The 13,840-nt window shown below is 51.1% G+C and overlaps 1 protein-coding gene across 3 annotated transcripts; it reads left to right on the top strand.

Moving 5' to 3' along the window:
* Nucleotides 1–5,332: 5,332 nt before the first annotated feature.
* NME6 (NME/NM23 nucleoside diphosphate kinase 6) lies at nt 5,333–11,827 on the top strand. Of its 3 annotated transcripts, none has more exons than XM_004704146.3 (6): nt 5,333–5,387; nt 8,066–8,162; nt 9,842–9,944; nt 10,515–10,554; nt 10,941–11,101; nt 11,357–11,827. In XM_004704146.3, the coding sequence occupies exons 2-6, from the start codon at nt 8,073–8,075 to the stop codon at nt 11,494–11,496; spliced, it is 534 nt and encodes a 177-aa protein (XP_004704203.1). In that variant the 5' UTR covers nt 5,333–5,387; nt 8,066–8,072; the 3' UTR covers nt 11,497–11,827. The 3 variants fall into 3 exon arrangements, with proteins under 3 accessions (XP_004704203.1, XP_045153512.1, XP_045153511.1); XM_045297576.1 differs by lacking the exon at nt 5,333–5,387 and adding an exon at nt 5,436–5,464; XM_045297577.1 differs by lacking the exon at nt 8,066–8,162 and having other exon boundaries at nt 5,352–5,387.
* The last annotated feature ends 2,013 nt before the right edge of the window (nt 11,828–13,840 follow it).

Consider the following 13,840-nt stretch of genomic DNA (forward strand, 5'->3'; position numbering starts at 1 on the left):
ATTTATCTCTGTTGCGCCTCCAAATGAGGTCATCAAGCTGTGACCTGATTGACAGGTTAGACCCCACCCCTTCACAAGTTGGCAGGAGATTATGTAATGCCACACTACTTCATCCTCCATGTTCCAATTATTAATTGATGTTTGCAGCTATCTCTTCTCATTTTGAGTTGTGCTCCATCATCAAATGATGCTGCTGAAGGCTTTACTCCATCTGATCCTTCTGGTGGAATCTACTTTGAGAAGACAGCTCTTCCTCAGTAATATTTTGAGTGCCCTCTGACCTGAAGGGTTGATCTTCTGGTACTATCTCTGACAATGTTCTGCTGTATTCATGAGGTTTTCAGCATCTGAAAATATTTTGATGTTGCCCATAAGGTTTTCAGTGGCTAATTCCTCTGAAGTGGACAGTTTATGCCTTCTTTTTAAAAATTTAATTTGATTAAAATAATTTTTTTGAGAAATAATACATCATTTTATTGGGGGCTCTTACTACAGCTCTTATAACAATCCGTACATCAATTGTATCAAGCACATTTGTACCTTTGTTGCCATCCACTTTATTCCTTCTTCATCCTTAGTCTGGAAGTTCTGCTGAAACTTGTTCACTTTGGGTGACCTGGCTGGTAATTGAAGTACCAGTGACATAGCTTCCCGCACCACAGCAATTCATAAGCCGCCAGAGTTTGACAAACTGACAGATAAGTGGTGGTGGACAGTTGTGTAAGGACCAGGAAATCATCAATACCAACATCACATGCCTCACTAAAGACAAGCATTTCCAGCCATCGCATGAGAGGCGACTTAATTGTTTAACCAAATATAGCGGACTAATATTTTGGAGGGGTATTTATTTATTTACTTTTAAGTAAAAGATCATTTTATTGGGGGCTCTTACAGCTCTTCCAACAATCCATACATCAATTGTATCAAGTACATTTGTACAAATGTTGCCATTAAGTAGCAGACTAAGTTTTAAGTTGATAGTTTTGTATGGCTCAAACATTATGGTACAGAGATTCAAATGGCCTTTGACAGAAAAGCAGTACCACTCCCTGGCTTACAGGAGTGAGCTCTCAGCTGGACTTTGCTGAAGATCGTTTTATGGCCCTGGGAGACCCTGCCATCGCCAGGCCTTAGTTTTCCCATCTGTTCATGGGTGTAGGGATTCAACGACATGCTTCAAAGATCACAGCTGGAGCATAAACTGGGCCTTCCAGGTTCCTGGGGTGAGCCAAAAAGGAGCAGCCTCCGTGAAGGCTTAACCAGCCCGCCAGTCGCCACAAGGAGCTTGCTTCTTCCTGATGCACAGCCTCCGCGAGTCAAGAGAATTGGCAGCTTGAGTGAACTCCCCCGGAGAGGAGGTGAGAAGATTGGTTCTAAAAATCAATAAAATTGTCCAGAGAATCAAGGGTTACTTTCAGAATCTTGCACCCAGGCAAGAAGAGTCCTAAAGTCTACCTGGCCAGGCTCAGGCCTCCAGACTGGAAAAGAAACTCTTATGAAAGCAACTTCCTCCAGGTTCCCATCAGGCTTGTCTTGTCTCCTCTCCTGTCACAAAAGAGCCCTTCGCTTTGAGAGGCTAGGTAACATGTGCATGTATGTGAGTGTTTATGTCTGTCTGGGGTGTAGGGGAGCGTGGGGACAATTGTTCCATCCAGCAGGGACTGAAGGAGGTGTGGCCTGTATGCAGTGGTGGGGACACCAGGCAGCTGTAGCTGCTCAAATGGTGGTGACAGTGGAACAGGGCCCAGGGCTTCTGCTAAACCCTTCCAGAGACACAGGGGTCCGCTGGGGTTCTAAGGTCAGCCTGCTGGTGGCATTCCCATAAAGCCCCACTTCTTGAAAAATTCAACTCTCGAAAAGTCCACCACTCCTGGCTTTTCCTTTGGCATTGGGACACATCACTGTTGCTTCTGCTGGGCAGCAGATAGAAATGTGGGCCTGTGTTTAGGCTTCAAATGGCACAAAGGTGTGTAGCATTAGAAACAAGGATCCTGTTATTCATGAATAAATGTCTGGGGTTTAAAAGCTTGTCTCAAAAACAAGCAGCCATCTAAGCGAGGAGTTAGCCAAGTTCACAAGGAAGAAGCATGCCAATCTTGTGTCATCCAATGATAGCGACAAATAACATCCAAATCTGGAAAAGGGAACAGGCCCAGTGCCCAGATCCTAGATTGTGGGAAACTCTAGATGATAGTGGTACCTTAAAAATCCATTCCCAGGGTCACTTCATGGGATGAGTCTCTGCTGAATCCCCAAAGCCCATTGGCTAGATATTACAAGTAGCCCAAAAATCTGAACCTGAGCTTTGTAATGACCCCATTACAACTGTACTCAGGCCAAATTGTAATGTCTTGTAATTTGATCTCCCTACAGACCCAATGGGCATTTATTCTAATCTGTTCCTATTCTCAGCTTTCTATTAGATTGAGGTCTCTGTTGGTTTCACATAGACATTTTTGATGGACCCTTGCTTGGTGTCTGCCCTCGGATGCAACAGGATGGATAATTATCTGGGGACACCTGGGAGGGGGGGGGGGCGGTAAGATAGAGAATCAACATCAATGTGTTAAGGGGAGAAAAGTTCTAAAACACAGCCCTTCTTGATATGATTGAGCCATTGCATTACATGATAATTATAACTCAATTAACAAAACCAAAAGAGGATCCTGCTCACTAAGGCGAGAGGCTCCAGCTAAGAGAGATAGGCAGAGCACAGAGTCCCAGCTGTTTCAGATGCTGTCCGTCACTCACCGCTTCGTGACTATAAAGAGCATGCGGTGCATGAGTGAGCTCTTGGGAGCAGCTTCACCAACCTTGCATATCCTGAGCCAGCTGAGTTGTGTTAGCACCTCCCAGAGGCCCTCGGTGGAATTAAGCCACTGATGTCCACAGCAACGGTCTGTTACCACACTGTCTTCTGACTTCTGTTCTTCGCCTGGAGAGCATCTCTACATTCCTGCTGGTACTTTCTGTCATGGCATCCCAAATAAACCACTTCTGCTGGAATCCTTGTCTCAGGTCTGCTCCTGGGACAACCTAAGACAAAGACAACTGTCTAAGAGAAATGGTGGGCAGGGCTCACTTAACATTCATGTGTCATTTGTCATGCTTCCTTCTGGGGAGCGTGTGTGCTTGATTTCAGGCAGATCAGAGGATGTAAGATGCTTCTTATGCTACATCTGAAGCTGGTTTCCATTTTGCAGGTAAACCCAGGGCTTGTGTTGTGACAGAAGACATCAGCTTGCCAGAGATGGTTGTGAAATCTTCAGGAATATTTTGTGCTGGTTATCAAAGTGTTGGTAGCTTGAAATCAGCCATAACGGGAAATGGGAGTATTTAGATCATGGAAGTTGGCAAATGCTGTTAGTCAACCCCTTCACAGCTGTTAGATTTTTACTAGCACACCACTGTCCAGAGGACTCTGGAACCCTCAGGGTAGAGGGGTGGGCAGGGCAGGTAATCGGGAAGTACCCTTGGTAGAAGGCTAAAAAAACCAAACCCACTGCCACGCACTTGTGACTCACAGCAACTACAAAGAAGAGAACTGTTTGTTTCCTATGTTTTCTGAGACTAGATCTTTGCAGAAGCAGCTGGTGTGTTTGAACCACCCATCTGGCTAGTAGTTCAAGGCTTACCCTACTGAACCACCAAGACTCCATTTGGAAGAAGGATGTTAGCAAGGGGAGGTAGAGAAGGCAGCCCAGGAGGAAAGACTTGGGCAAGGGCTCTCCTCTGCAGGAGCCCAGGTAGGTTCACTAGGGGGTGCCTTTGTTGGCCGCACACATCCTTCTTTGCATTTGGTGAGTCTGGAGCATTAGAAGCAGCCCTGGCTCAAGGAGCTCAGGGACAAGCCTGTTTAGTGTTTGCCCGGCCTGGTCCAGGCGGCAGCAGTGGGCTGGCCTAAGCTAGAGCTCAGAGAGGGATCACTTACAAGGCTGAGGTGGGCCTGTGTTGACCACCAGTGTCCTCAAGGTCCTCCGTGGTCTGTCAGCCACAGCCAATGGAGGGTGCCTCAGGAGGGCCTGTCAGGGTGTGCGTCTGGGGTGTGAGTGTGTGCTGTGTGGTGGCTGGGTGGGGGTAGGTAGTGGAGTTATGAAAGTGGGGTGTGTGTGTGTATGGGTGTGTGAGAGAGGTTGTAAACTGGTGTGTCTGGCAGTGTTTTAGCAAGCAGGTTATAGAAATAGACACTTTATGTATTCCCCTTTGTTCTATGAAATTATACTTATATGCATTAAAATATATTTAATGAGAATAAACCTAAATGTTATTGGCACCATTATTCCAGTTGGAAGAGTTTGGATGGTCCCAGGGCAAGAAATTTTTTGTCTGTTTTTTTTTTAACGTTGTGAATATTTGGATTTTTATTTATTTTAATAAATCGTCTTATTGGGGGCCCTTATAACAATTCATACATCAATTTCATTAAGCATATCCAGGGGCAAGAATTTGATATGAACAAAATACTAGCGGTACAAATGACAGGAATACAGTGCTTACCCCAGTGCCCATCCGACGGTTGACCTTTTAATTGAAAAACAAATCAAGCCACTTTTTATTTGGTAGACATTGCAAACACCAAAAAGTTGCAAGTACAGTACGTAATGTAATGCTATACAAGTATGCTCTGGAGTCAGCTATTTTAACATGGCACCCTTTATTTTTTTAACCCCATTTTTTAAATGTTCAAATTCCTGAGCGATGTTCAGAGACAGCAGCAGATGTGATGTCATGCGTTATGCACACCGGGGCTCCCGCCAAGGATCCTCACTCACCTACCCCCATAGCACGATCCCCTTTTCTTGTCTGCATTGCTCCCAGCTCCGACTGTCCGGCTGCGTGGGCCCAGTGCGCCTCCCAGCAAATACCTGTACCAGCACTGGCCGAAGCAAAGGATTCGACAGTGCGGGACGGGCCAAGTTCTCTGCGCCGGCTCCCCGGCGGGCATCGCTGCCCTCTCCCCGCCAAGCTGCCCCCCAGAACCTTACACCCGGTCCCGTCCGCCCAGCCACGCCGCGCGCCCGTGCGTCCGTCCTCCCGCGCCAGACTCGGGGGGCGCGACTCCCCCTAGCAGAGCCATGCTTCCTCCTCGCCGAAGGTCCCGGGCAAATTAGGGCTGTAAAAAGACCGGGGCCGCCGGCCGAGCTGCCCTCCGGACAAACCAGCCCCGCCCCGGGCCGCGGCCGTGCCGCCAGCCCGCAGACCAGCAGGAGGCGCACCGGGCTCCGCCCCGCCCCCGAGTACGGCGCCCGCGCGCGAGGACCCTGCCGGGGGCTGCCCGTCGGGGCGCCTGAAGGACCTCGCTTGGGCCCCGCAGGCTGCCTAGCGCGCTGCCTGACGCCCAGGCGCCACGAAGGAAGGACCCCGTGGAGCCTGTCCTGCATCAGGTTGGGCGCGCGCTCCGGAGAGCTCGGGACTTGGCTTGGACTTGCACCCTGAGCTTGAAAGGCGACCTGGGGCAAGAGTGGGTGCCAGTGGAGCGCGGAGGCCGGGAGGTCCCTGGTGGGGGGAGTTGAGGCGGGGGCTGCGGGTCGGGACCGCGGGTGCGGAGTACCTTCGCGTGGCCGCGGGTCTCGGAGGGGTGGACGCCGTAGACGAGGGAGACACTCGGGCAACTTCTGAAATGTGCCATTCCCTGAGTTGAGTACGTTTCTCGACCTGCCAACGCTGTTCCAAGCCAAGTACCAGGAGAACCCTAATTTGCCAGGCGCAAGGAAAAGAGAGGGACTTTGCCTTCTCTCGACGGGCAGCGCACTCTCCCGTGGAGAGTCCCCTGACAGACTGGCTTTGGAATGGCTGCATCAGGACCACTGGGTCAATTAGCAAAGATTTACTGCTTAGGAGCGCTGACGGCATGGGAGTTAAGCGTTGGACCCCCCCAATCGTGAGGTCAGCAGTTCGAATCCACCAGTAGCCCCGCTTGGGTGGGGGGGGGGAGGCGCGGCGAATGATAAGTCTTTCTACCCCTGTCAAAAGTTACAGCCTCCGAAACACACCAGCGCAGTTCTACCCCACCGTGAGTTTGGTTTAAGTTGAGTGGGAAGCAGCTGTGTGCCAGGCAGTGTGCATAGAAGGGCAGGTGTGGTGCTGAGCCTAACAGCCCCCTCTCACCCGTCCGATTCCAAACGGGAGCACCTGTGCCAGGAGCAGTGAGAAGGTGTCAGGAAGTGAGTGAGATAGAAGTCATCAGGAACAGCATTTTCTAGACAAACAGCCCCAACACACACACACACCAGGAGCAGTGAGAAGGTGTCAGGAAGTGAGTGAGATAGAAGTCATCAGGAACAGCATTTTCTAGACAAACAGCCCCACCACACACACACACACACACACATACACACACACACTCCACACACATTCCGAAACTAAAACTGTGGCAAAAGAAAGCTAAGAGGTGTGCGTTTACAGATGAAACCGGAGAGGACCACGGGGCCCAGATCCCACAAAGCGCGGTGGGCCACGGCAAGGATTTCGACTTTGATCCTCCACGCAGAGTCCACTTTAGGGTTAAGGAGAGGGATGGTAAGGACCGCGTTGGCGTGTTTCCTTCCCGCAGGCTGCTCTGAAGAACAGGTCAGAGAGAGTGGCCGGAGTAAAAACTGGGAGACCAGGGAGGAGTCTGTGCAAAGCTCAGGGAGGGATGATGGTGTCCTTCCTGGACGAAGGTAGTGGCTGTTGAGAAAGAAAGAACTTTATAGATTTGGGGGAGGGAAAATGGCTGGGACTGAGCTGGCATCAACTACATGGCGGTAACTTGGCGGCGGGTGGTCGGTGGTGGTGGTGGTGGTGGTGGTGGTGGTGGTGGTGGTGATGGTGGAGATAGCCTGGGTATGGGGGGTGGGAAGGCAGAGGAAAGAGGTGTCAAGGTAGGTCCCCTAGATCCCTAATACAGAGATTACACTTGCTCTAGGTACTCAGCACCTGAGCTGTTAGGGAGAGCGGCGTGGCTCAGTTTGTATTGGTTGCACGGGCTTGGCTTTGTCTTTAGGGTGGAGGGTCCAAGGGAAAGATTCGGCAAAGACGCAAGTAGAGAGACTTTGGCATAGCTTCATCATTGGGGCCAGACCCTAGCATCACCTTCCATGTGATTGGTCAGCTCCCTGCAGGCTAAGACAAAGGAGAGTGTCGCCCAGGTTCTGCCGCTGCTTGTGTTCCCAGATGTCTGATCCGCTGGTTGGGAGACTTAGGGCTCTATCAGTTCATCTGTGAAGCCTAGTCTCTACTCCTGCAAAGGTGATGAGTCTCTCACAAGTAAATTGAACCTTGCAGTGGGAAGAGGCCTTCCTCTCAGGTTCCCGTTTGGAAGACACTGTTATGTCCTTTAGTTCATTTTCCACAGTATTGATTTTGCTTTGACCTCCTGCTAGACACTAAGCATATGGAGATGCGTAGGCTGGAACTGTATAGGTTAATTTCGTCAACAGAACTGATAGAGCACACCCTTACCTTAGCAGCACACATGCTTATCTCGATTGAGTGCCTTTGTCAGGCACTGTCCTAACGAGTTCAAGTAGAAACTCACCTGAATGTTGCATGTTGAGAAGCCTGCTGTATTAGGCCCCTGAGCATATTAAAGGACTTGATCTAATCTGAGGTGATCCTGACCATTCTTAAAAGTATCCAATAGACTTTTTGGCATGCCAGTATCATCCCAACTCCTGTCCATCAATCTTCCAATTGACGAGAATTGATGAGAGGAACACTCAGATCGGGGGGGAGATGGTTCAAAAGAGGAATCCATGATTGTACCCTGTGGCCAACTGGTTTGGGACTGTACCTTGTACGTCCTCTATAAAAACACAAGAGAAAGTGGAACTGAGTAGTGTTTAAACTTCAGTGTGCCCCTCCTAGGCTTGCAGTTCAGGGCAACATGAATGCCCTTTCCACACTCCGAGGGGCCCAAATGGGCCAGGAAATAGCAGATACAACCCTGTGGTATAACTGTCCAGTGCTTTGTAAGTGTCAGGAGTGAGGAGATTGGCTGACTCACCAGAAGACCTAGCTCTGGGGGAGGGAGGTGGGAGTGCAGCCCCAGCGGTTCCCTAAGGCAGCTCTCTGGTGGCAGAAGGGACATGGCCTCGCTGGGACGGAGCCCTCAGGCTCTTCAGCTCACGCTAGCCCTGATCAAGCCCGATGCAGTTGCTCACCCGCTGATCCTGGAGGTAAGAACGAATCCTATGCCTCTGATGTCTGCCCCGGAAATGCTAGCATTTGGTCCACTGGTGGCTACAGACTGCAGCATCCTACACGGATCATGTGGAGGCCACGCTGGGAGCCATGGACCCCGAGCCTAAGGAGACTAAAACTCCATTGGAGAATTGGGACCAGTATGAAATAGCAAGAAGGGAACCAGTACCATGATCAAAAGAGCCAGCTCTCAAGACCAAATATGTGTATCCATTCTCTTTTGCTGTAAAACATATTAGCACAAACTGTGGGTGAAACAAAATCCATATGTTCTCTAGATTTGAAGTCCAGCAGGCTCAGGTGGGTTCTCTTTTGAGGGTCTCACAAGGCCCAAACCCAAGGTGCTGGCTGATTGCATCCTCCGGTGGTGCTAGGGAGCACACACTTTCAGGTTATTAGAAGTCGATTCCTTGTGGTTACAGGATCCACGTTCCTTTGCTGGCCACCGGACAGGGACTGTTCAGCTTCCAGAGGGCACCCACATTCTTCATCCCACAGCCCCCTCCTTCTCCAGCGCAGCAACATCCCATCCAATCCTTATGCTTACAATGCTCTGATTTCTTCAGTTCCCAGCTGTAGAAAATTGTTTTTTTGAAGGGCCCCGTGTGGTTCGTTAATTGCCCTGATGATGTAGAGTTCCTCATTGGGCTGCTAACTGCAAGGTCGGCTGTTCTAAGCCACCAGCTGCTCCAAGGGAGAAAGACCGAGGCTTTCTACTCCTGTAAAGAATTGCGGTCTCGGACACTCATGGGGGCAGTTCCACTCTGTCCGGTAGGACCACTGTGATTCAGCATCGACTTGATGGCAGTGAGTTTGGTTTCGTTTGGTGTGATTGATTCGGCAGGCCCACCTGGATCATCCGCAAAACCCCTGCCGCCATATAATTTCACACAGTTGGGGATAGGAGCGTACCTCGCGTTCACAGTCCTGGAGATTGGATTGGGGAATCTTGGGATGGGGAGTTGTCACTTTCAGATTCTGCCCACCGAAAGTCCTGAGTAAGCAGCGCTGGTGACTGCAGCCACCGGTGCAGAGTAGGAGCAGAGTAACGAGGGCTGTAGGGCCTCGAAGTGCCACAGAGCGTGGCCACTCAGGAAGGGTGGGCTTGGGGCAGGTGCTCTGGAGGAGGGTGGATGTTCCTCAAAGGCAGATGCTAAGGCAAGATAGTGTGTGTGTGTGTGTGTGTGTGTGTGTGTGTGTGTGTGTGTGTGTCAGGGATGGGGTGGCCACACTAGATAATTGGGGTGCAGAGGAAGGAGAGAGTGCATCCTTAAGCACTGAGCGGAAGCGCTGGCCCCCTACTCCATGAACAGCAGAGACCACCCCAGAGCTTCCGACCAGGGTGTGAGATCATCAGTTGGGGTCTTTTTACCCTGTTATGTCTGGAGGGGTGGAGAGAGCGGGTCCCCGCAGGCTTTCATGTTCTAAGTGGTGGGCACAGGGGCCTGGAGGCATGGAGGGGCAAAGACAGGCCTTGCTCACGCTCTGACTGTAACGGGGATGTCTTTACCCCTCCCACCCTTCTGCCCCACCCACAGAACAGACCCTCAAGTCCTGGGTTGGGAGGGATGGCGGGTGGGGGTCAGCCTGGCTCTCCTGTGCCCTCCAAAGCTCCCTTTGCCTGATTTGTATCTTTGGGATGGCTTTTATCCAGGCTGTTCATCAGCAGATTCTGAGCAACAAGTTCCTGATAGTTCGCATGCGAGAGCTCCTGTGGAGAAAGGAAGATTGCCAGAGATTTTACCACGAGCATGAAGGTAGGGCCCGAAGTCTTCCGAGCGGGAGGCTTCCCTGTCCTGAGAGGCAGTCAAGAGCGTGTATCTGGACCCCAGTGACACGGGCCCTCTGACCCCCAGATTGTGTACAGTGTCGGCCAATCTTCCAGGCCTTTGTTCATACGCAGACTGTTCATGATCAGCGATCATGTTTCCGCATTTTCTCATAGCCCCAGCCCGAAATGTGCTGTCCTGCCCTGACAATAGTATCAGTTGTTCACCTTGAGTGAGCATGTCTGATCTTTGTCAGTCCTTGCCCTAATGTTCACCCCTTCATTTAAAGGGCACCCGTGCTGGGAGGTAGACCTTGTTTTTGTCTATCCCCGGGACACAGATTAGAAACCTCCCTGAGTTGGGAAGGTTAACGACTCACCGCAAACTGCACAGGTTGTAAGTGGTTGAGCCTGGACTCAGACCCACCTATGTCAGACTTCAAAGGCCTGGGTTCTTCGTTGTTGTTTTTTCCTAAAGAGTTTTCGGTATTCCAGAACAGGAGGTTGAAATTGAAAGTTTCCCCATGTTTTGACAACGATACTCTTTCTTGCTTGGCAGGGCGTTTTTTCTATCAGCGACTGGTGGAGTTCATGGCCAGGTACTTCTAATTTTGGTTCCAGAATCTGTATTCCCCCCGCCCTCATGCGCCAGTAGACAAGTGGGGTGTAGAGTCACAATCACGCAATCAGTGTCAAGTCTGAGGAAGCCTGGGCGTGGGGCTCCGCCTGCTCTTTCACCGAGCCGGTTGTCACCTGTCCTCTGGTGGCTTCAGAAGAGGATTGTGGAATGCTGCCTACCTGATGTGTGTGGCCTCTCTCGGACCTCCACAGAGGCCCTCCATCTGAAGCAGCACTGGTGCTCAGCTCAGAAGGCAAGGGGACTGTCTGGGTCGGCTCACAGTGGGCCTGCCTTCATGCCCGGCTCACAGTGGGCCTCCTCAGACCAGATGGTCAGATGGCTGACACGTGCCCCTCGCACTCACAGCGGGCCAATCCGAGCCTACATCCTTGCTCACAAGGATGCCATCCAGCTCTGGAGGACGCTGATGGGACCCACCCGAGTGTTCCGGGCACGCCACGTGGCCCCCGATTCAATCCGAGGGAGTTTCGGCCTCACTGACACCCGAAACACCACTCACGGCTCCGGTGAGTCTGCCTTGGCTCCAGTCCCAGGTAAGGGAGGGCGGCGAACGCCCTTTGTGGCAGGGCTGACAGTCAAAGTTCCATTTGTGTGCCTGGCCTTTGCAGCCATAGAGGGGGCACCTATCACCCCACTCTACATGCCCGGGGCAGGCAAGGGAAGCAGAGGCTGGCTCAGCGTGGCAATAGCTTCTAAATCTAGTGGCGAACACCTCTCGCCTCCTCCTGCACTGGCGTGAGAGTGCCTTCTCTCTCTTACAGACTCTGTGAGTTCAGCCAGCAGAGAGATCGCGGCCTTCTTCCCCGACTTCAGCCAGCAGCGCTGGTACGAAGAGGAGGAGCCCCGGCTGCGCCACTGGCCTGGATGCTGCCGCCCAGAGGGAGGCTCAGCACCAGCCTGATGCAGGCTTATCGGCCTGTGAAGATGCTGCCTCGCTTTTGGCTCTTAGACCTCTGGATGAAAGCACTATCCCTGGACCAAGGGAGAAAGCCCAGGAGCCTAGCCACCTCATCACTGCCACCTCCTCCAGAATCTATCTCTATCTACCTCTTCCCTGAAATGGCTGCAGTTAGTTCACAAGAATGGTCGCCGGCTGAAGCTGCTCACCTGTTTGGCTCGTCCCTTTGTTGAGAACAATCGGAACTTGCCTGATTGATTTGCCTGGGTGGCAGTGACTTGGTAGAAGCAGCATTTAGCGTATCTTCCTCAATAAAAGTCCGTGCTCAGCAGAACATTTGAGTAGGTTGGGAGCCCTCCTCTGGTAGCGGCAGCTTTCTCTTTGTCCTCAGGATACTGCAGGCTTCCCTGAGAGCAGGTTTCTGGCAAAAGCTAGAAGATCCCTAGGTGGGGAAGTATTACTCACAGCACAACAGATGGCATGTTTACGTTGGGCCCCCTGACCCCTCAAGTCTCCGCGGGGTGTAACACTGTGCATGGAGTCAATTGGGCTCATAGTTAAAGAACCCTTTTTATAAGCGGTTCGTGCAAACCCAGCCAATCTCTTCCCTGAGGGAGACATTGCCATACTAGTCAGTAAATAAACCTGTCCCGTAATTTGGCGGAGGCACTACCTCTAGTCAGGCAATCTGCCGCACAGGAATCCTCTGGTGACGGCAACAACGCAGCCTCTGTCCCTGCTCACAGGCGTGCAGGAATGTCAGAGAGCCCTGGAGAATTGTCTCCTGGTAAAAATCATCCCTCACTTGGCTCTTGAGCATTCTTTCAATGTGAAAGAATTCATATTGTGTCCTTTTGACATGTTCGCATCGTTGTTGTTGTTTTTACAAGCACTTCTTTACTTTCTAGCACGAGACGATGTTCCAAAGCCACCTTGTACTTTTCCCTGCTCTCACCCTGGAATTAGCTGTTTCTCCAAGAAACCCTGGTTGCTTTAGTAGAGAAAAGATACGAAGATCCGGGTGCTAGGTGTGCCCATTGCTACTGGCTTGCCAACTTTTCTCCTTTCCCTCACTTGTAACTCTCTAGGAGGAATCTGGTTCTCCGTATCCCACGTGTCGTGCACACAACCCTCCATCTGTACAAAACGTGTCTTACACACAACCCTCCATCTGTACAAAACGTGTCTTACACACAACCCTCCATCTGTACGAAACGTGTCTTACACACAACCCTCCATCTGTACAAAACGTGTCTTACACACAACCCTCCATCTGGCCCGTTGGCTGGTCTCCCGTATGGCCCCCTTCCCATGGGATCCTTGCCTCATCTCACCTCACCTCAGGTGTCAGCATCCGATGCCAGGTTGCTGGTACAGGTCTCTCCACTCTCCCTGCCCCAAGAGCAAACCAGGCTTCACCCTAGGCTTTTGGGGTGGGTGGGGGTGGGGGCTGGAGAGTGTGATTACAGAGGAAGTGAGGAACCGAGGGTAATGGATATGTTCATTACCTTGATAACAGTGTTGGTTTCATGGATGTATACACGTCAAAAACTCATCAATCAAATTGTACACTTTGTGTGCAGTGGACTGCGTGTCAGTGTCCCCTCCATCTTGCTTTAAAAAGGAGTCCGGGTGGTGTCAGTGGTTATGAGTCAGGCTCCGTCGCCATGGTCGGCAGTTTGAAACCACCCGCAGCTCTGAGGGAGAAAGACGGGGCTTTCTACTCTCGTCAACAGTGACAGTCTTGGACACCCACGGGGGTCACTATTAGCATTGACTCAACGGATCGGGGGATTTTTGAGAATAAAAAGAAAAGTCTCAAGTGTTTATTTATTTGTATTAGTTTGGATTCTGAAGTAGAAGAAAACACTTCTATCAAGGTTCAAAATGGTTGCTTCCTAAACAATTTAGGCAAATTCATTGTCTAGGTTCCTATAAAGAGATGATGAAATAAATAATTTAAAAGCACACGATGGATGTTTGGCGACACAACGGATTTTCTTGTCAAGGTATGAAGGCTTAGAATAATGACTGGCACTCAGAGATGCCCCTTAAAATATGCTTGAAATCGTTGTTGGGTGCCCCCAGTTTGGTTCTGACTCCTAGTGGCCTGATGTACAATAGAACAAAGCACTGCAGGGCCGCTGCCTGCCTGCCTCCCTTTCCACGTTTGAGCCTGTTGTTGCAGCCACTGTGTAGTCGATCTCAGGACCCTCCAGGTTCGCGAGCCTCATGTCCCTCTCTAAGGACTGGTCCCTCCTGATCGCAAAGTCCCAGCATCCTCCACTCGAAGGAGCATTCTGGCTGTACTTCTTCCGAGACCGATTTGTTCATTCTTAAGGCAATC

Source organism: Echinops telfairi, unplaced genomic scaffold (assembly GCF_000313985.2).
Source record: "Echinops telfairi isolate 266 unplaced genomic scaffold, ASM31398v2 ScPeMD7_7420;HRSCAF=8458, whole genome shotgun sequence".
In the NCBI taxonomy this organism is placed as follows: domain Eukaryota; kingdom Metazoa; phylum Chordata; class Mammalia; order Afrosoricida; family Tenrecidae; genus Echinops; species Echinops telfairi.